General features: G+C 39.7%; 1 protein-coding gene across 1 annotated transcript in view; it reads left to right on the top strand.

The window, feature by feature from the left end:
* Positions 1 to 971: 971 nt before the first annotated feature.
* The window catches only part of syn2b (synapsin IIb), a 91762-nt gene continuing 69032 nt past the window's right edge, over positions 972 to 23701 (top strand). The window contains exon 1 of the mRNA XM_085274290.1: positions 972 to 1933. Within this exon, the coding sequence (XP_085130416.1) occupies positions 1506 to 1933 (428 nt within the window). The 5' untranslated portion in view covers positions 972 to 1505. The remainder of the gene's footprint in view (positions 1934 to 23701) is intronic.

A 23701-nucleotide genomic window follows, 5' to 3' on the forward strand; every position in this document is an offset into this window, starting at 1 on the left:
CAGATGTAGTCAGCACAGAAATGTACCATGTATTGCCCTTTCAAGTGGCTGCATAACATGCTGATGCTGAATTGCCCTCAAGTTAAGTAAAATTGGGAAAATCTTACTGATATCATCGCACATCCTGTTACAAAGATCAAAGTAAGGTGAACCTAAATGTCATACCTATATCGCTACCAAGAGCAGATATGTTTAGCCAATACCACCATTAAAGAATAATATAAAAATCTGTTAATAAAGTCTAAAAGATATAGATGCATTTCTGCCCTTCTCTGGTTTGCCTTTCTTTTCCTGTCCTCTTGTTCTCTACATCTCAGGTCAGTTTTATTGTGCACAAATCATAAACTCACCTTAAGGGGCTTTACAGTATGTACGTGACATCCTCCTTTCACTTTTGATCCATAAAAAAAGATCTGGCTAAAAAAACAAAAATCATATTTACCATTGTAACTGGAACGGGGACACATATAAAACAGAGAGAGACAAGGACAACATGGAAGCACAAGGCAGAAAGACAATGAGCTACTTCTCCACTGTATTTCAAATCATCCCTGCCATTTGTTATGCCGCATGCTTTTAGTGGTAGTGCACTGGCAAGGATACCATCCTTGAGGAGGTTATGTTTTTTCTATTAGAATTTATCTGCTGTAGCAATGCGTCAGCGAGCTGACGTTAGATGGTGGGGGGAAAAGATTCAGGGAAGACATGCTGCACAAGCGGCTGAAAGATGGATGGATGGTGGGGGAAGAAGGTGGGGCTTGCGGAGAAGGATGGATGGCGTTTCCATCTGTGAACTCCACCTTATGCACGCTTGCAGGAAACCCCTTCCGCTGATTGCACACGGCACACAGCGTTACAAGGCTGCAGCACGACACATGAACGTAATCTGTGATGTAGGAGGATGATGACAGGAGAGAGGAGGAGGGCGGGGGAGGGGGGGCAGCCAGCGAGCACAGCGAGTGAGAGAGTGAGTGAGGGAGAGGAAAAGGGCACGTAGAGCATGAGCGAGTGAAAGGGTGAGATAAGCGGAGAAAGCAGCATCTCTTGAGTACATTCAGCTCGCAGCAGCACAGCAGGCAGGAAGGCAGAGTGGAGGGGGGAGAGCACCAGCACCTCACCAAAGGGGGCGACACCACACCTCTATCTCCTTCTCTCTCTCTCTCTCTCAGACACACACTTTCACACGTCACACACGCACATTTGTGAGGAGGCGTGAGGCTCAGCAGGAAGAACACCACATACACGCGTGCTGTTTCGCTGGCTTAGCTGCACTTTGGAGAGCTGTCTCTTGAAGACTGGACCAGAGCTGTATCCATCGCTTCATCCATCCTTTCCTTCCGCAGAGGCAGCTCTCGGACACGCATCCCTCGATCATTTGGACTGACTTGCTTTCTGTCACTCATCCGACCGCTGATCAAGCCTGCCTCTGCTTTCACCCCGTTCAGACCTAAAATCAGAGGAGAAACTAACTGACCGACTGAGGGACCCACCTTTCGACCGCAGTCATGAACTTCCTCAGACGCCGTCTCTCTGACAGCAGCTTCATGTCCAACCTTCCCAATGGCTACATGACAGACCTCCAGAGGCCTGACCCACCTGCTCCTCCTCCCCCCACTGCCTCCTCCCCTTCCCAGCAGGGTGCAGCGCCGGCTCCTGCCCCGTCCCCAACCAAAGCTCCAGGACCGACCCAGGTGCCGGCCAGCTCTCCTGCAGCTCAGGAGCGGCGCCCTAGCCAGCAGGCTCAGCAGCCTCAACAGGCCCAGTCCTCCACCAGTGGTTCCTCTGGCTTCTTCAGCTCCTTCAGCTCCATCACCAATGTGGTCAAACAGACAGCCGCATCTGCTGCTGGCTTTGTGGAGCAGTCGGCTCCCTCTCCATCCCTCTCCAAGAAGTTCAAGATTCTGTTGGTCATTGATGAGCCACAGCATGAGTGGTAAGTGTTCACTGGGCTGATTGGCAGAGGGTTTTCCAAATGCTTGATGGGGAAGCTGAAGCTATCAGCAGTAGAGCTGAGTGCTTTTGCTGAAACGAAACTTGAAATTTTAGTGACCTGTTAGAGACAGGCACACTGTGTCTGAGCTTTTGGAAGGCTCTTCAGTTTGGTGAAATAAAAATATTTGCTTCATCATCAGCCAGAAAGAACATGATTTACTGTAAAAAAGAAAGAAAGAAATAAAACAAAATAGCCAAGTTAAGTGTGGGTGTATTGGCTTTATACTGACTGGCACTGATCAATATAAATAAATGCTTTACAAATTCCAGTAAAGTTGCTACACACACTCAAATGAATCCTTCTACCTTTTTTCCCTGTAGTTTGTATCTAGCTTTAAAATGAACTTTGCTTCCTTGCTGAAGCTGCTCCCAAAATAGAAACAGGCCTGTTAATCCAAACAGACACATCAGATTTTCTCTTGGGTTTGGATTCAAACGTCTCACCAGCCAGCAGTGTTACCTGTCTCAGTTCCTGTGAGGCTGTCTTAGTGTGTGTGTGTTACAGAGGTCTGAGTATGACTTGCCATCCCTTGACAGTACAGGTTGGTTAACAGGAGATAATCCTTATGCAATGAAGTCATACATCTTACACTGTCATAAAACAGCGTGTAGCCCTGAATAAAACACAGTCTTCTGCAAGTGAAATGGAAGCCGTAGGCTACGTATTGTTGCTAGTCTACTTGCTGCTTTCTGTCTCTGCGCACCTTTAAGCTATAAATGTTTTCTTAAGTGGATGTTGATGTTGGATTTTACAGCTGTTCAGCACTGTCGTTATCTAAGTGTAGTTTAATCTTGTCAACCTTTCATTGAAAAATGGCAGCCTCCTGAGACACTTGTGACCTTTTCTATTTATTGGATGTCCTGCAGTGTTGCCATTTAGCAATTACTGCTTAGTAGCACAGATAAAAGTGAATATGATGCTAGATTGATATGGTTGAAAGCTCCAAAACAAGGAAATAAGTGGACTGTGATTTTTAGTGGGTCAAGTGAGTCAGTGGGTCATTTGGAAGACACATTTTCAGTACATTTACACTGGATGAAAGTGGACTCCCTCATTCGCTGGACTCATCGGGCACTTTGTTAGGTGCACTTTGCCTTTTGCCTTCAGCATTGCCTTAATTGTTCATGGCATAAGATCAACAAGGTCCTGGAAACATTTGTCAGAGATGTTGATCCATATCGGCATGATGGCATCATGTAAGTGCTGCATGTTTGTTGGCTCCCCATCCATGAGCCAATCTTGTGTTTTACCACATCTCAAAGGTGCTTTTTTTGACTGACATCCGTTGGCGTAAAGGCCATTTGAGTACTGTAAACTCATTCTCACGTTCAGGAAACCAGTTTGAAATGATTTCAGCTCTGTGAAATGGCACGTTGTCCTGCTGAAAGCAGACATCAGAAGATGGGTACACTGTGGTCATAAAGGGATGGACATGGTCAGCAACGATATTCAGGTAGACTGTGGCGTTTAGACAATGGCCAGTTAAGGTCCCAAAAGCAGCCTCGGGCCTTTTACTGTGTGCTTCCCCCTGTTCTCTCGCGACCTTCATTTCAACTGTCCTGCCAAAATAAAGGCCAAAAAGTACTTATTTTGAGAAATTTAGACTTATTTATGGCCTGAGTTTTTTGTTGTTAGGTGAGAGGAGTGGCATGAATCCAATTCTGTTTAAAGTGGAACTGTAAAGCATTTTGACTGCTATCTATCTTATGATTTGGTAAGTGTGAATTAAAGACAATAAATAGTTCTCAACACAGTCAGTGCAGGATTATCTCTTCAGGGTACAAATGTGTGGAATCAGGCATGAAAATTGAGGTTCCACTATTCTGTGCCGACTGAATGTGACTCTATGTTATGGTAATGCTGTAGTTCATACTGGGACTGTTTTGGTGGCTTATGATTGGACGGCTGCCATCCATGATGTGGCAATCTGAATGTGAGACACTGCCTTAATTCATAAAAGACATTTGAATATGTGGCTCTAGTTCGTATAATCCATCCTTTTTACAAATTTACAAAGACCAAACAGAATGTCTCTTTTTATAGTGGTCTCGAATTGTTATCGATCATATCAGACTGTGCGTGGTAATAAGAAATCTGGTTTTAGCATATGTTTGAATGCGTGAGCGAGTGCTGTTGCTGGAATTTAAGCTCCAGTTTGATAATCATTTATAGCTATTTTGGTTCCAGCTATGAATAATGTACTCTGGATTTGCAAAAACTCTTTTGTGGTTTATGGTTACTCAACTCTAAATGCAGGTTTACAGTATGCAATTGGACACTGTCGTTGCCTCGGCTCACACAAGAAAGATTTTATATCGTGTAATACAAAATTAGTCGCAGGTCACAGGCATCTTTGGCGATGCCAAGAAAGTAAATATGATTCACAGCAAACACAATATAATGGAATGAATTGGCAATTTCACTGGCATAATTTCAATGGCCTTTTCATTTTGTTTGTACACAATCTTTCTTTCAGAAGAACACAGATTAAATATTAATGTTTATTCATTGGGAGCGATGGGTAGACTGAGCTTTCCTTTAGGCATGAGGACTAAAGAGGCATTCTGCTAGACATTATTGATTATCCATCAAGAAAGAGCGGGCTTGAGGCTCTTAGTGATATAAACTGAGAAACAGAGAGTAAAAACTGAAACTACTGCCTCTAAAATGAACCTGAAGGCCAGTCATCACTCATGCATGAGAGGAAACAGTTTTTTCTTTCTGTATGTGCCAATAATCAGGGCATTTTTGAATCAAGAATCTGAATTTATGATCTCCTTTATTATTAGATTTTCTTCTTATTTTAAATAAAACCTTCCATACATTTAATTTTCTTTAAGTTTTTACAACTTCGTACTGTTATGGTTCAAAAATATTGGAGATGGACACCAGAGGAAAAACCCACAATAACAACACTGGTCCGGTCGGGTTGAGTCAAACGATGATTTAATGATCACACACGTGGGAGATGGACACTGTATGCAGACAGTCTCAGATCTCATCTCAAAAAACACATCTCCATAGTTTTATGAAATCAGGGTATTAGAACGCCCCCTCATGCGTAGTGACAGGTGTAATACAATCAATGTTGACAATTTTATTTAACACAAAGAATAACATTGTCTCCTTCCCGAGGGCAGACGCTAACTGCCCCCCTTCTCCTGGAACCGTCTGTACCCTGCTGAGACACAACATGGCAGCTACAAGGACTCTTTCATTTATTAAGACCATCAGTGTGTATTGCTCTAAATCAAGTATATAATATTAAATGAATATTGCTGGATCAGCTACTTCTACTTAAAACATATTAAAACATGACTAAGCACAAAATCACCAAGAATGACATCTTATAAGTGCTGTGTAAGCGCATGCGGCCTTCCAAGCTCAAAGCCTTTGCCCTCCATAGATCAGCCAGACTCGCGCTGGCTGTAGCTTTTAACCTTTAATTACCTTGAGCACAACTCTAGAATGAGCAACAAACTGCAATGTGTATGGAATGATCATGGTTACCTCTGCAATGGAAAATCATGTTATTATTCTGGTACCTGTAAAAAAGATCAAACTAAAGTTATCACCATCACTGTAATGCAAAAAATAATGTAAGATCAAAAACTTCAATTTATGCTTAATGCAAAGCTGGTTATATACTTCTAATGAACTAATGATGGCATATTAAAATATTAAATGATAATGAGAAAAACATCCCCTCCTTATTCTACAGTACTAACTTTTTTTTTTTTTACCACTTTACTCTTTATCTTTAGAGTAAAGTATGTTTACACATGTGGATAAATAGAATACATCAATACATACAGTAGATACATTTGAGTATGTACGTAGAAGTATGGAGAAATACATAGCCAGCAGGCATCTCTAGGGATGCTAAACATACCATCCATCCCTCCTTTCTTTCTTCTTTTCTACATCTCTCTTATCCAATTTAGGGTCCTCAAATGGCTGACACTTTATGTGTCAGATCACATAAAATTACAGAGCAGGGTTGTTGAGTGCCGAGACTGCATAATCACCAACATGCTGCTGACTCGATAACTGTAGAGTTTCCAAAAACCCTCTGGAGTTAACATCAGCGTAAATACTGCATGCCAGAAGCTTCACAGCATGGATTTCCATGGCAAAGCAGCTGTTTATTTTTTATTGTATATATATATATATATATATATATATATATATATATATATATATATATATATATATGTGTATATATGCTTACAAAACCAGACTTGGAGCATCAGTAAGTATGCGAGTGGATATTCTTAACCATGTTCAGGCTTGAGGTATTTTATGACCCTTTAAAGAGTTCTTAAACCCTCAGGTCCTAGGCCTCTCATGCCCAAAACAAACCCGTATTTAAATAGAAATAGCTCTAAAACTTTCAAGCCAAAACAAACAAAGTTGGATTTCATAGGGAAGAGACAGCTAAAATACAATAGCTATTTTTGTCCCTATTACAGGCCAGAATACAACAGGATTTAAGTAATTAGCAAACAGCATCCATTTTAATCATTGGATAACTAGACTGCATCTCCACTGAATGCGTCCGTTCTGTAACCTCAAAATGGCAGCAGGTTGCCTTTTAATATGAGATATGACCTGGTTCTGGAAGAAGGTTAAAACCAACTAATAAATGAATATTTAAAATGCATTTAAAAAATCACTGAAAAAACATCAATTTAGAGCTTATTCACTTCTGCTGGGCCAAGGTAAAAGCAGCAATTTAAAAAAGGGCCTGAGAGAGATGCTGTGTTGCACTGTGTTATGCAATGTTAAGGCAGAAATTTAGATTTTTGGCAAATACAACAAACATAAATTCCCTCTGAGGAGAATTTATTATATAAGTCTCACTGAATGCCAGATTACTTGTCTTCTTAGATAGAAACAAAGCCCACTTTACAGCCATATTCACGAGTTACAGGAAATGTTTTATCAACACATTCATAAACCCTGAATGGAATTGGCATGCAATAAGCACTCGCCACTTGTACCTGTCATGATGATGGCAATAAAAACAAAGCCTTGGCTTTTTCTTACTCTCCCCTTTTAGTTCTCTGTACTTTGATTATTCATTTCCATAAATTATAATTCTTTGCATCAAACCTCGCATCTTAAACGCTTGAAGATTAGGATTAAATATTCATTTGGCTCGCCCTGCAAACTAATCGATCCCAGACATGCATATACAAATGGTTTACAGCTCCAAATAGAATTTGCATGCCCTTTTAACTGCTGACTGACTCGTGTATAAGCAGCCATGGGTATCATGACTGTCTGTGCATCTTCCTCCACGTTCTCATATATTGACTGTGCTATAATGATCGGTTTCTCTGACAGTGCCTCAAAAAGAAGCCACAATGGGAGTCCAGCACTAAATCTGCAATGTGAAAGAGTGAGTGTATTTTCAGGCAAATCTGGATCTGGCTCTGTGTTCGAGTAGACTCTTCTAGTCTTTATGTAACAGACCTAAGCCTGTGAGATGGATGACGAAAGAGACAGTGTCCTCCAGGGCCTCTCAAGGTGATATCAGCACCGAGGGGAGGATAAACAAAGGGGGAGGGAGGATATTTGGGGATCTCCCTTTTATCACTTCCTCTGGATGTTTGCGCTCTTTCCTGTTTGTCTGCTCTTCTTTTGTGGGTTTTTCCTCTGTGTCTTCCCTCTTTGCTGTCGTTCTCTGCCTTTTATCACAACAGGCACTCTGTGTTTGCTCCAGAGAAAGTGCTCCAGGTTCACGATGCGATAAAGTAATGAGAGGAGACGTGGTGATTCAGCAGTTTCAGCCCAAAGGCCACATCTGCTCTCCTTCCTTTGCTCTCTGTATCTGTCTATGTCTCTCACTCCCTCTTCTTCCTCCTTTTTTCCATCTCTCCATTTATCTACTGAATACGTTCTCTGCAGTTTCTGCCAGAGTGCCAGTGAGTGTATTCACAACCTATATTGCATAAGTGCCCATCACAGGAGATTAGTTTGGATTGTTGACTTTTTGAAATGACTCATGGTGGATGGTTTTTGTTGGTCTGACTGCAGGTTGATGGTGAATGGCTGCATGCTGATTGCCCTGCAGATGTAGTTTGAGCTGTAGCTGGTTGGTGTTTCAAAGAATAGCTATGACATTTGAACTTGCTTCACTGAAAGCAAGAGGTGAATAAGCAGTTATTGTGACTGGGAAATGCAAAAACTAGATCACAGCAACACTAAAAATAAAAATCTGCTTCGAGCTAATTGCTCAAAACGCTAAAAGAAGGTACGTTTTTAAAAAAAAAAATCACGTTCACCATCAGTTTTGATGGTGAAGCCTACGCTTTACCAGCTGATTGGTCATGTAGGCCTGCTGCAACAGATAGACACTAATGTTAGAACTATTATTAGTCCAGACATTTCTAAATATGCCATTTCTGATGTGTTAACACTCAAATTTGGGTGTTGGGAATACCATTACTTTTAAACTAGCAAACCAATCAAATAGACAATCCCGAGATCACAGCCCTACTAGTTTGTTGTATCATGCAGTTAGACATCAAAGCCGCAAAGCAGCGGAGGAGGGATTGAGTTTAGGTGTTCCATGAGGAATCTGAGCACTTTGGAAAAAGCAATTCTTTTCTTAGTATGCTGTTTCTATAAATCATCCAACATTGTTGGCCATTGCTACACAAGTAGTTGCAACATTAATTTGTCTTATACCTTTAAACTTAAACAGATTATTTATTGTTGGAACACCAATGTGTCTTCCTCTAACCTGCAGGAGCAATTTAAGAGCAAGAAAAACAAAGTTAGAGAACGAAGATGGGTCTTCTTTTTAATCCTATAGCTTAAAACTCCATAAATAATAAAGCCCTACAGCACCAGCCCGTGCAAGTTAACATATTTACAAAGGCATGCATAGGAATGGTATTTGGCCTTGCAGAAATACACTGAACAATTTTAAAAATACACCAAAGTTTCCTATCTTTGGGGACATGTTTCTTATATTCTGTAGCAATCCATTTTCATTAACGAGATATTCATTTAGGGTCAAAGTGGTGGATCAACACAACAGTGGGCCGCCAGTGGGACTATGAAACATCACAATTACTTGTTTCTTTGTTGCATAAAGTGTGTGTTTTTTTTAAACAGCTGATTTATATTTTTCCTATGTTTTGCTGTGGTAGCATTAACTGCAGTGTATGTGCATGTCTGGGCACTTGCACTAATGCACTGCTGCTAGTGGAGACAGAAGTACACGGAGAGAGCAGGTGGGGAGGTGGAGCCTTGTATATATCCATCAGCATCACATACACATGCAGACACACTAACAAGCACCTGGATTCTCTTTCTATTTTTTTTCCATCTAATTAAACATGATGAAAAAAGTGTTTTCCTAAAGAAATGTAGCACGTTTTGATGATATGTTCCTTCTTGCTGCTGTCGATTGAGTTTACACAAGAAGAGTGGGTTGGAATTAAAGTCATTTATTGTTGAAACTTGTTGAAGACAACACTTCCTTTGCAGCCCAAGTACGCCTTTTCACATTACACCCACTTCCAAAACAGTAAAATTCACAATAAAGCGCAAAAGAGTGCCTGTGTTCTTTGGATAGTTGTGATTTGACTTTGTGGCACTGATTAGGAATTATATGTGGCATTATGGCTCCCGGCTGCAGGTCGTATTTCCAAGCAGACAGGCTAAGAACTGACCTTATTACAGCCAGTGGCAATGTCATGTTGACTTTACAGGGTGCTTCTGGAATTGACCCTGCTCGTCTTGTCTTAGCTGTTGTCATACTAGACTGGTGGCCTTTTGAGTGCCACGGAGGAGGCAGAAAGAGCTCCAGGGTAAAATGGTAACATACCTTTTTTAAATAGGAAGTGGTCACTTTACAAGTTAAAACAACCTGGGTATAGTGTTGAAGTATTATGCGATTAAAGCTAGTGTGTCGTTAAATGGCAGTGACAAACTACCAGATTTTTGCTTAAATGCTTGATACAGAAAAGCTTGTTTACAATGACTAGTGGCCACAATGTGATCCCTGATCTAGTTTTTCTTATTAAACCACAGTCTTCATCATTACCAATTAATATTTGCATCTAACCTACAGAAAACCTACATGTTATTATATAGTGGGAGATAAAGGTGTTATCCTGCCTGATGGAGATGGAGTGAGTAGAGGAAGCAGCTTATTTCTGTCAGGGTTCCTGGGTCGTTGACCCAGTGTTTTCCGTTTTGTCATGTTCAGTTTATTTTCACATCTATGTTTTCTGTGCCAGCATACCGCCTGCGTATTGTGTTCCAGTTATTTCTATGTATCATTAGTCAGACTACGTTCAGCTGCGTACTCACCGGTTTCTAATCATTCATCACCCAGCGTGTATTTAAGTCCTCAGTTCAATCCGATCGTTGTCGTGTCATTGAAGTACATGTGATGTTATGTTGTCGTTTTCGCCTGCGTTCAATCTGCCAGCCATTCAGTCTTTCAGTCAGTCCTTCAGTCATTCAGTCAGTCGTCCAGCCAGCCAGCCATTTCCTACCTCTGTTCTGTTTGTTCACTCCATCGACAATAAACACCAACCTTCACCTATCTACCTGTGAGTCCAGCGTTTGGGTCCTCCTTCTCTCATCCACGACACAAATCCTGACAATTTCAGTCATTTTGGAAGATTTAGATGTTTAGACATACGCTTTGATTTCTTGTGTTTGTTTATGTACATCACAGATGTTGAACATCTTAGATCAACACACATTTGCTGCAGTAAATGTAATAAACTTGTACAGTTTTTATTGTGCAGTAGATAATAATTAGAATACATATAGCATATTGTCTCAGTGAAGAATGTGTAAGCGAACAGAAATCGTGTGCCTGCTCCAATGAGACCCGGCTACTTGTGAATGCAGATTTGAAGCACTGGCTGTGTCAACAGCAGATGACTATTAACTGGCTTTAAGAAGAGCTTTCATCTCTAAGGCCATTTGGGATTAAATATCACAGATCACCCACTAAATCCATGTCATGTAGAGGAGAAAGCAGTTTTCCCTTTTGCTAATTTGAATGTCACAGGAGGCCAAATGTCCCGTCTCTGTGTTAGTTAACATGCATGTTCCTTTTTGCTTTTTCATGTCTTTGCCAGCTTTTTCACACTCTGAACTTTGATGGACATTTCTGCAAAGACAGTTAGATAAGGACAGCACTCGCTGCCTGTGCTATCTCCATAAATTTACACCTCAACAAACTGTTAAACTAAAAGAGCCAAACAGCTTGAGGGGCTTTATTCCAAAAATTGAATTCAGCTAAAAGCCACAGACAGCAGTAGCCTGAATGATTGGCTAAGTGAATGATGCCAAAGCAAAGGCCAGCTGATCCCTTATTACGACAAGAAACGAAGACGTTGACCGGAGACAAAAAGTTGTGTGACACACTTGTGAAGGATTTGTTTTAACTTGGCAAACACTTGTGCATAAAATGACACCCATACTCAAAGTACGCTACTTATTATGTCCTTGTGTATCTTTGGGATTCAGTGGTGTTATATAAAGCAGAGAGGAAATCGTTTTCTTTTGGCTGCTGGATTTTACTGCTTCTCATTCCAGAGAGTTAAACACTGCTGTTTCATCAGAAGCTGCTGGCGGCACTGAGATAGAAACAAGGTGTCCTTTGGTGTCAGCGCTGTGACGCACCAGCATTATCAAACAGATAATGGTCCTGTTTAAAGGAGCGACATCATCAAGAAGAGTGTCATATCTGGCTTTCAGATACATTGAAGTATCTCCTACAGAAGGCTCTATTTTTACTCCATTGTAATGGATTTACTTTGACTGTTTACTTTTAGCTGACTCAAGCAAAGTGGAGTTTTGTAGCTTTGGGTCATTTTATGACATTTCTGCTTTATTAACTTAAAGTGGAGTTACTGAGGCACTTTGGCTCATGGCCTTTTGAGTTTTCTTATAGCTGTGGATGATGCACTGCACTGATTGACCAACAGAATGACCTTTACTATCTTGTGTTTGCAAATGAAACACAATACAGGGAGAACTGCTATACAAAAACACAAAGACCTGAGTTGTATTGATTTTTGTCGTTAGCGTTGCTGATTGCATTTGTGTCGAGAGCTTCTCCTCTGCAGTAGAGATAAAGCTGTTACTATGAAGCATGCAGATACCTTGGAGGGTCGTAAAGGAGACCAATCGGCATCGCAACATCTGGTGAAATAGCCCACTGTTGCTATGACAACAGGTAATCCTCCTCAACAATCTTGAAACTGTGTGGTTCTAAGGAGGGGTTGATATCAAACAAACAATTAGCCTTTACATTTATATGTTCTGCTTGAGCTGCACAATTAAATGGAACAATTAAGACAGTCCAAGTTGAAAAGTTCTTATCTGACATCTCATTTTCTCCTCCTCGTGTTCGTTCCTCGTCTCCCTCCATCTCACTTTAACATTTGCACACTTTAAACAGTTGAATTTGAAGGAAATGCACAATTTAACTCCCTGTCAGGAAGGAACAGTGCAAAAATGTAAGTGAGAAATGAGTTAATTCATGGAAACTCTAATCGACAAACATATGTTATGGAGAGGGGTTAAGGAAAGTGATATACAGACACAGTTTTATTGGGAGAACAAATAACTCATAAATGTTCAAGAAAGGATGTCAAGTTATTGCATCAGTAAAGTATTTTCATCTCATTCATATGTGCAGGGGTCAGAAGGAAACCATGGAGTTCAGCCAAGGGTGATTCTAAAGAGTATGCTCCTGCTTCAGGGGCCAAAGTGCCACAAAAATAGTTTCTACATGCTGAACGTCCTCAGTGTTGCTGAAGATAGATTTTTTTTTTCAGTGACAAGATTGGCTTGATGAGGGACTCTGTATTTCTCATTTACTGTAGGTGAAGATGTGAGTGCAAGTGAGTGCAAGTGGTTGTTTGGTTATGTTATTTACAGGTAACCTCCCCAGGGCCCTCCTGCTTAATGTTTGCTGAGCTCCTGCTCTGCTCTGCGACCACCTAAGCATGTATAGATAATGGATGGGTGGATTATTTAAGAGGCCTTGCGTAAAATCATTGCATTCCAAACCATATTGTTTAGCCTCTGCTCATTATTAGTGGCACACATGACCAAATTTTAAGATATTTGGGATATTTGTTGTTCTCCTGACATGTTTTACTTACAAAGGTGTGAATATTCCAACTTCTGTTAATGAATCATGTATTTTATTATTCATTTTTGTACTTACGATTCAACCAGAAGACACATATAAAAAGTATATTGCTGTGGCCTCCATTTTAAGCTCTTTGGCCACATGATAAGATTATACTTTGAGTGTATAGTAGCAGTCTGTGGTATAAAGGTAGCTGTTGAGCCGCTGCCGTAGTGCTGAATCCCGCTGCTGATTGAAACTAGAGAGCACAGATGTTGCTCCAGTGGAAGCCTCCCATATTTGGAAAACTAATTTACTTCTAAAGCTTTACTCAAACTCGCTTGTAATAATTACCGGTTGTTTGAATGAATGAAGCAGCATCACGCTGGATTCTATTTTTATTAATGGATGGATTGCACCTGCTGTGAAATGACCAGCTTTCTGTGGAGAAGTGCAGCAGACGCTGTTTGTGAGGCTGATTTTTTGAAGCATTATTGTTTGGTTTCTTCTGGGTTTTCTACAGTTTCTCAACACGAAGAGAAAGAAAATGTTCTCCATGCTATCAGAAGTTTATTTCAGGTGGTATGGATCATTACATATCAACAAATAACTCGTAACAACTGAAGACTCAAGCTCCCTGTTCATGCTGGGATTGTTTTCTCAAATTATCCCCATGAGGTAAGAATGAAGACATTTCTCTTGATTGCTCTTTGTTTAATAAAGCAACTCATTATGCAAAATATATGCAATTTATCTTTTTTTTGTGTGTGCCTGTTTTCCTTCAGTTGCCAAAAATGAAAGATTTCTCCCTGCTCTATTCTTCAATACAGGCAGGGGGCTGTGCTGGGATTATGTAACATTAAAGCCAATTGGAAATGTCACTGCAGCTCTGCAGAAAGTAACAGGCTCAATGACTTACAGTTCACATCCTGAATTCACACTTTAAAAAAAAAAAAATTATATTATATTATTTTTTAATTAGAACAGACTCTATTCATAATAACTCACAATAACACTTCAGCAGTCATAGTCTGACATGACAGTTTCTTCAGAGTAAATGTGTGTATGTGTGTGTATTGCTGTGTTTTGGGGACTTTTTTTTTTTTTACAGTTACAATTAAGCGTGTGTGTGTGTGTTTCTGAGAGAAAGATAGTCAGAGAACAGTGTTAGCACTTGCTGTGATAATATCACCAGCAGAGGAAAGGGAGCTAATATGTCACCACAAATATTTAGCAATTTTTTTGAGTCTAATTACAACCAAGCAATGCATTCAGAACAAGTTTTAACAATAAATGGTAAATGGCCTGCATTTGTATAGCACTTTACTAGTCCCTAAGGACCCCAAAGCGCTTTACACATCCAGTCATCCACCCATTCACACACACAATCACACACTGGTGATGGCAAGCTACATTGTAGCCACAGCCGACCTGGGGCGCACTGACAGAGGCGAAGCTGCACTGGTGTTCTGTGTAACAGACCTGAAGTTGCAGAGAGTTTCGTGTCTTGTCAAAAGGTGGTGATATTTTCCAGCAGCAAAATTCTAACTTTAGAATTTGCTATAGCAGACAGCATTCAGTTTCCTTTTTGATATCAAAGTGGAACAAGCTTCTGTTCTGTCCATCTCTTTACAACAGTCCGTTTCATGTAGGTAAGTGTGAACAGACATACTGTTAGATCCATATATATTTGGACAGAGACAACTTCTTTCTAATTTTGATTCTGTAAGTTACCACAATAATTTTTAAATGAAACAGATGCAGGTGGGATGCAGACTTTTAGCTTTGATTCAGTGGGTAAAAAGGGGGGAACTAAAGCATTTTTAAAACAATCCCTTAGTTTCAGGGGTTAGGGTGTTCATTTCTAACACTTGGTTGAAAAACCAAGTGTTAGAAATGAATGTTTTTTTGTTTGTTTGTTTTTTCATTTACTCATTTTTACTTTACTGGCAATGATAGTGTGGAGTCTAGAATTCACCAGATTCTGTGTTTCTTTCTTTTTAATACCTGGTATGTTTTGGATCATGAGCTGTTCCACACCTTCTCCATACTTTTTTCTTGCCATCATTCTGGTAGCGGTTGATGTTCATTTCATCTGTCCATGTTGTTCAAGAACTGTGCTGGCTTTTTTAGATGTTTTTTTGTTTTTGTTTTTTTAGCAAAGTCTGATCTAGCCTTTCTGTTCTTGAGACTTATGAGTGATTTGCACCTTGCAGTGATCCCTCTGTCTTCACTTTCATGCAGTCTTCTCTTTTTGGTAGACTTGGATAGTGATACACCTACCTCCTGGAGAGTGCTGTTACCTTGGTTGTCTGTTGTGAAGGGGTTTCTCTTCACCGTAGAAATGATCATCCACCGCTGTTTTCTTCTGTGGATGTTCGGGTCTTTTTGGATTGTTGAGTTCATCTTTGCATTTTTTCTCTTATGATGTACCAAACTGTAGATATGGCCACTCCTATTGTACGAATCTCTCAAATGTTTTTTTTTCTTCTGTTTTTGCAGCTTCAGGGTGGCTTGTTTTACCTGCATGCAGAGCTCTTTTGACCGCATGTTGTCTTTTCACAGCAAAATCTTCTCAGAAATCACCTCAGATCAATTCCAGGACTTTTATCAGCTTAATTTATCATGACATGACAATGGAAATGCCCACACCTGCCCATGAAATAGCCTCTGATTCAATTGTCCAATTACTTTTAGTTCCTTTAAAAAGAGGGCGGCACATGTTAAGGGGCTGAAACTACTAAACCCTTCATCCAGTTTGAATATGGATATCCTCAAATTAAAGCTGAGAGTCTACACATTATGTCCCTGTCCATAACTGTAATTGGAATACGTTTCAGTAAACAGGTAAAAAAACAACAAAAAAACTTGGGTCAGTGTCCAGATATTTAACAACCTAACTGTATACAGTTAAATGGGTATCATGATTACGACAGTATGAAGCAGATTTGTCTGCAACAGTGTTCAGGTAGGTGCTTTATGTTCTCATCCCTATGAATACCAGGACCCCAGGTTTCCCAGAAGAATATTTCCCCCTGAGTGATTTTACAGTTACAGCTGACATATCCATTGTCACACAAGATACAATGTAATGCACCATTTAAATATTGATGCTTTAATCATTTTTTCTACATAACTGGATTTGCATTATAAGATGCATGATTGCTTAATAACTCTTCCCAGGCTTAAAGACATGGCGGCATGGTCTGATTAATGCCATTGTTTTGTCTAATTTTCCCAGGATTGGGCTTGTCACTAACTCACTGACGTCACAGAAATGCTGTTTTTGTTCTCCTATTGTTTGGTAGATTTTGATCCAAGTGAAGAAACACAATATTTGATGCTATTATTTGGCATGTTAATGAATCCTAACTGACCACAGGTCATAAGGGACTGTGTTTTCAGTATAGCAACTACTAGATAGTTTTTTTCCACCCCCACAAAACAAAAGATGCGATGGTGACTTTACATCAATGATTTATCTCGGCTCAAACAAACACAAAGACACAGTTGGTGTACTTCTGCTGTCCTAGTTGCTGTGGAAACATGCTGTGGAAACATGCTAATTAGAAAGTTTTGGATAGTGGGGGTCGGCACAAAAATATGTGCAGAACTGTTGTGGTCACTGGTGTAAAGTTGCCACCTATTATAAGTGTTAATGGTGCAACTTATTTCCCCCCGAATCCAAATCAGTTCTTGACTGTTCTCAGAGGATTAGCAGAGAAATATAACAGTTTGATTTTTTAAATGTCCTACCACTTCCCACTCTGTGCATGTATTAATACAGGAGTTCTTGTCAGTCTGTGCTCACAGAAGTCAAATCAAACGGTATCGCACGGAAATGTTTTTCTTTTTTTAATCTTAAAACTCTCCTACTTCATATTTCTGTTAGGCTTGCTTGTGTATTTGAAGATAGATTCATCTGACATTTAAAAAAAAAAGACATCTACTCACACATGTGAAACTGCAATGCTTTGACTTGAAGAAAGATGCTAAACAAGTCTTTCTATTATGATGGCGGAAAAAAGTGGACTTGACAGTCTTGGTGATATAAGAAGAGCATATTATAGCCTATAGGTGATATTACACTGTCAAGCAGGTGAAGAAGACTAAAACAATTCAGGTTTGTCTCAAATTTGTCTCCATCCCTTGCCCCTTAGGTTAGCCTTTTGTGTTATTCAAATTTCTCTGTGTGATTAAAATAATTGACCTCTAACAATTTAGTGGACACAATGAAGCACAAGATTTAGCAGTAAAATAATGGAACTAATAAAATACAGTCTGGTCACACATCCTTTGTTTGCATTTAGAGGAGGCAGTGGACCAAACCATCATAATGTAGATGAAGGGAGTCCATCACCCCAAACTTTTTTTTCTATCTATAATTAAATCAGTAGCTTCAGTGCATGTAAAACTATTTAACATTCTCTCTGTACCTTTCCTAATCAGTTATTACACCAAGTGTCTTGTCTAAAGTGAAATGCAGAGGAACAGGTAGAGAGAGAGAAACGGCCTGAATGCATGCATCAGTGTGCGTCTTTGGGATGTTCTACTGTGTGCTTTGGATGATCTGCTGAGAACAATCTATAAGCAAGCATGAAAGTCATGTCTGATGTAGATGTAATATGTAGATGTTCTGAGACTTTGGTGAACTGAAATTTTCCTCGTTTTTCTTTATAATATTAGTGTTCATATTCACAGCTGGTCAAAAACAACATTTGTACCAGTGCTCCCAGCAGTCAGTTTGCCATTGCGGATTTGACAGAGAGTGATAGTGGAAAGTACCCTATATGAAGACCCGAAGAAAGTTAACAGGGAACCGAGAGCCATAGAAGCTGTTGTACAGAAATATACCCTCTTAGGGCGACCGTGGCTCAAGAGTTGGGAGTACAGCTGTGGCTACAACTGTAGCTTGCCTCCACCAGTGTGTGAATGTGTGTGTGAATGGGTGGATGACTGGGTGTGTAAAGCGCTTTGGGGTCCCTAGGCGGGACTAGTAAAAGCGCTATCCAAATACAGGCCATTTACCATTTTACCATTTAGGCTACGTTCACACTGCAGGCGAAAGCGCATCAAATCCGATTTTTTTGACCCTATGCGACCCATATACGATCATGGTGTGACAGTGTGAAAGGCACGATATTTTCAAATCTGATCTGGGTCACTTTCATATGTGGTACTGAATCTGATACATATCCAATGTTTTAGAAAGCGACTGCTGTTTGAACGGTCATGTCGCATTAAATACGTCTTTTACGTCACTGACACAAGACAGACGCCAATTATCAGTGCCTGAGAAGACATCGCGAACGCTGCCTGGCCATCCAGTGTAGATGTTAGTGAAACTGTTGGGAAGACAACAATGAACATTTTATTTGTACTGTATAATCTGCAGATTCTGACAGAAATCTGCAACCGCTCCTCTAAAACAGCAATAAGGATCATTATTAGGTTATCTACATTATTATGTAAATAACAAAATAACTTAAAGCAAAAATTGGGAAACATAAAGTCCGAAGTCTTTACATTAAGGGCCATCAGTCAAACAATATTGTTTGCTCTGGGTCTAAACAGAGCGCGTTGTGTGTGACATCTTCTTTTGTGCATGCGGGCCGCTTTGAGCGAGTGCATTTGCTGTCGCATTTTATTTGTAGTGTGAACAAGCAGACAAAAAAATCGGATTTGATCAAAAAATCGGAATTGAGCATTAAGACCTGCAGTGTGAACGTAGCCTTAGTAAATACGATGGTATCACAGTATAGTATAGTGAAGAAGATTATCAGGAGGAAGTGTCACAGCTGCAAAGCAGACACTAGAGAGACGAACTGTAGTTTTAAACAAAAAGCGAGCTGTTTATTATAGACTAGTTGAACATGGATACAAGGCGTAAACTAAACTAAAACCTACACTAAACAATGATAACTATGACGAAGCTGTGATAACTGACATGAACATGATTCAGACCAGGAACATGTGGAAAACTATGAAGAAACAAGAACATGAGAAATGAATATGACCTGAGCTGAATCATGAAGAACGAGGAACTAGACAAAGGAAGACAGAGGACTTAAATACACACAGGAGGTGAACAGGGGAAGTGGGAACACATGGGGAAACAGCTCACACAAATGAACATAACGACATCACAGGAGAAGAGTGAAAAAACTAAACACACTGAACAAAGTACACAAGACTTTCAAAATAAAAGAGGAAACATGGAGAGACGTAGACATGACAACACAGGCTTGACAAAATGAAACACACAGACAACAAATACATGAGACTAACACAGACCACCTGGGTGAAACATCCTAAACTAAACTCAAGGCAAACAAATAATAATCCTATAAATCAACATTATCTCAAAATATAACATAAGAACTCAAAAGAAACTGAAAACGCTGGGTCACAGACCCAGCCCCTGACAGGAAGAGAATCTGGTGAGCAGGATAATTATTTTCCATTTATTTTAATAATTGTCTCTGTCATGTATTTTATGTTGGGTTGCTTTGGCATCATAGTCAGCCCTGTGACGTCTAATTTAGACTAACACTGTGCTTTCAAAATACATAACTTTTTGCTTTGCCTTTACAAAATATAGTGCTTGTTTAATTCATATGGTTAAGCTCACAATTAATCAAGATTAAAATATGAGATTATAACATCAAGTCTATTTGTTCTTTTTAAAAATATTAGTCATATACGATTGGCCTGCACATCTCAGGAATTTTATTTGTACCAAACACACAAAAAAGTGATGCTCCTACATGAAATCTAATGATCTGTGTTTACCAATTTATGCAGTTTAGGATACTCTAATTGTTCTGATAAGATACAGAATGTGTTTAACAATAAGCACTGCACAATAAGCCTCACCCAGCCAGAATCAAGGACCCCTCCCCCCCCTTGAGTGATTCCTAGAAGGGCTGAAAGCTCTGTATAGATTCTAGGAAAGAAAGTCCTACCAAAGTATCATATACTGTACAGTAAGTCTGCTCTGTGATCAAACAAAGGCTCAGGGCTTTCTAAATTAATTCTGTGAATTCCCTGTGGTCTATGCTCTGCTCAGCTACGTTCAGCCTACCTTTGTTTCCTGCATTAAAATGGGGTTCATGTGAAGCCCTGTTAGTTTTGGAGTCAATAGGGAGTCAGAATATCTGACAGACAGTGGAAGTAAAAGAAGTGGAGAAAAAAGAGAAATCAACATAACAGCGGTCATGACAGAGAAAGATGAATGGAAAGCACAGACAGTAATGAAAGCAAGCGAAGATTGGGGAGAAAATGACAATCCCCATGTTCCAGCTATAGCTATCAGATACTGATGAAGTATTGGAAATGTATCAAAATGGGCTCTTGGATTTTCTCCCCCTGCTAACTTTCTCTTAGTGTCTATTACTCCTTCCTTTTATTGCTTTCACTCGCTGTCCTGAAACCATATAATGAGAGGCTCCAATCCATCAAAGCATCAGATAGGCCTAAAGCCACTCTGAGCCTCTGGGTGCTCAGCTCACTACAGGCTTTTGGTTTTGCCTGCGTATAAGTTGCTGAGTAAGACTTTGTTGTACAGCAAACAAAGGAATTACAGAACAACCGATTTAATGTGGCTAATATGTATTTTTCAATCCCCTGAGATATAATATCTCTTGTAGATAAAGAGAGCTTGCCAAAATGGCAGCTTAGATTAGTTGACACATACAAACACATTTAATTTACAGTGTTCACATATCCCTCATTAAAATAGGACCCAAGGGGAAAAGGAGATCCTAATTTTTTTTAAAAACATTAAGTTGCTATTGCGAACACACTTTATCTTTGAGTAGGGAGTCATTTTATGGACAAAGATTTTCAATCCACCACGGTGGATTTGAAATTAATTGATCAAATGCAGTCTGCAATACAGCTGTTCATGAAATCTGGTCATTTTATACATGGCACCCCATTTTCTATGGAGCCCCGCAGGGGACATGGGAGAAAAAAAATTAAGACGGACTTTTGTGAGATCTCGCAAAACTAACTCGGGATCTCGCAAAACTTTTGCGAGATCTCGCAAAACTTTTAGCCGCATTCTTCGGACGCCGGCTCGAAGCCGGGAGGTCGAGGCACGATGTGCCGGGAAAGCAGTGTTCCTCCCGGCTGTAGTAGGTCTCGACCTCCCGTTAGCTTCGAGCTAACGGGAAGAATGCGGCTAAAACTTTTGCGAGATCTCGCAAAAGTTTTGCGAGATCCCGAGTTAGTTTTGCGAGATCTCGCAAAACTTTTGCGAGATCCCAAGTTAGTTTTGCGAGATCTCGCAAAAGTCCGTCTTAATTTTTTTTTCTCCCATGTCCCCTGCGGGGCTACGTAATTTTCAGACATTCAAAATTTAAATTAAAAATATTTGAAACCACCCATGTTGAGGAGTTTGCCCCCTTTCATATACTAATGTGCCACAAACAGGACTTTAATCTGTCCATGGTGCACACTGCCTTTCACCTAAAGTCAGGTGGGACATGCTCCATATTCCCTGCAAGCCTGAAATGGATAAGCAGTTAAAGGACTTGATGGATGGATTAGATGGATGGGTGGATGGAGTTATAATAGTATAAAAATCAGTAAATCCAGTGTCATCATTAAAAGTCTCTGCAGACTGAGTCTTGTAATGGAGATTTATATCTGTCAAACCTAGGATGAAATGTTAAAATTCAAAATATTTGAAAGGTGAGGTTTTACAGATATTTTGTTATATTAATGAGACTTGGTGAACGATTTAGATGATGAGATGAGCTCTGACTTTGATTCTTTAGTGGTCTGTTATTGCTTGCTGCAGCAGTGTCTGCACGCTATCAATAGAATCACCACATAATAACAGGGAAAGTGCAGACCCTACACATCTTGTGTGCTGGTATACAGTACAGCAGCTGCACCCGCATCCATCTACTAATTTGTTCAGCCAAAATGTTGCATCTTCTGATGTAAAAGCCTAAATTCATGTTCAGGGCACTGGAGAGTGGACACAGTTGAATGCAGCTGTGACTGTAAATTCAATGAGGTGCTGATTGGGTTTTTTTGACAGCTGCAGCGTAGTATCAAGCAAAAATTCTCCAAGGTCTTAAAGAGCACGGCTGGCCATATGGTGTGAGGTGCAGTGGTGCATTTTGGCAGGACGCACAGAGAGACGTGTGTGTGTACTTCTGTTCTTGACTTTAAACGACATGTCTCGCTGCAAATTCTACTGTTTTGGATAATCAGGGACTTAAACTACCCATTTAACATGTCTGAACAAAATATGCACAAAGATAAATGCTCTTCCAAGACAACAGCAGGTGGTCTGTGAGATTCAAATGAGGGGTTTTTTTCAGGAAGACAACTTATGGAATGATAATGGATTTATTTTTTCAGGATAATTTGATTTAACACAGACATTACCAAGAACTGAAGGAATGATGTCCAGTAACTGAAACTGAGATAAAAAATAAAAAAAACTCATTTAAAATAAATGGGAAAAGAAACACAAATTCTGTGATTTTCTGATCAGAAATCAGAAAAAAAAACATGTTTAAAAAATATGTAACAATAAATGCGATAAAGTTGACACATTTGTTTGTGTCATTTGTTTTGAAATGATAGATAAATAATTATCATTATTATTTTAAATTATAGTTTTTCCTGCTTTTGCCCCTAATTCAGTGAAGGGTTTTTTTTTTTTTTATATTTTTGTGATACTCTTTACTTTAAAATATAACACATAAACACACACTGATGACTTCAGCACAATCAAAGGTAAGCACTGTCAAAATGGTCTGCAGTTGGGCAAATTTGCACAGTAAAAAAAACAACTAAGTTGACTCACAAACGCTGCAGTTTATTTCCTCACATGACCACTGCTTCACCAAAATCATTTATTTACAAAGTATTTCAACCCTTTGAAGAAATTAAAATGTCACTTTCTCAATATGTGCTTACTCTTTGGGCCTTAACCACACACACACACACCAAATATGCCTTTGATATTTTCTGTCTTTATCCCTGGCTCCCTGATCCTCATATACATACACATCACATAGCTCTGCCATGATGCGGTGCTCCGTAGTAGGTGTAAGTGCCAAACTGTCAATATGGAGACAGTAGAAACTGCAAAGGCCAAGTGAGAGACTGCCGACTGTTCTCAGTTTGTATTTGTTTTTTAAATGCACACAAACAAAATGCACACGGTAAGATCCCGTTAAAACACAGAAGCACAAATGAAAACTGGCAAGATACATCATTTATCAACTACACTGCAATGCAAAGTTATTCGACTAATTATATCTTTATGAAGTATGCAAACGTCACCGATCCAAAACAACTGTTTTCTGAATTTTGAAGATTGGTTAGGGGTTTCTGTTGGAAGTGACCCAAAGGGCCAATTCTAAGTTCTCTGTGTCTCGGTCCCATTTTGTATTTGTTGTTTTTGATTTTATTTATATTATTTTCTGTGCATCGCCTGTGCCTTAATTCCTTATCTTTGTTTTCCCACCAATTCCCAAGTATTCCCACTTGTCTTATTGACACCTTTGGATTTTTCTAACAGTCTGGACTTTTTGTTTATTTTTTTCTGCTCATTTTTC

The sequence above is a fragment of the Mchenga conophoros genome, linkage group LG5 (genome assembly GCF_057382185.1).
Source record: "Mchenga conophoros isolate Kocher_MC1m ecotype Shallow Benthic linkage group LG5, M_conophoros_male_GT1.1, whole genome shotgun sequence".
Classification (NCBI taxonomy): domain Eukaryota; kingdom Metazoa; phylum Chordata; class Actinopteri; order Cichliformes; family Cichlidae; genus Mchenga; species Mchenga conophoros.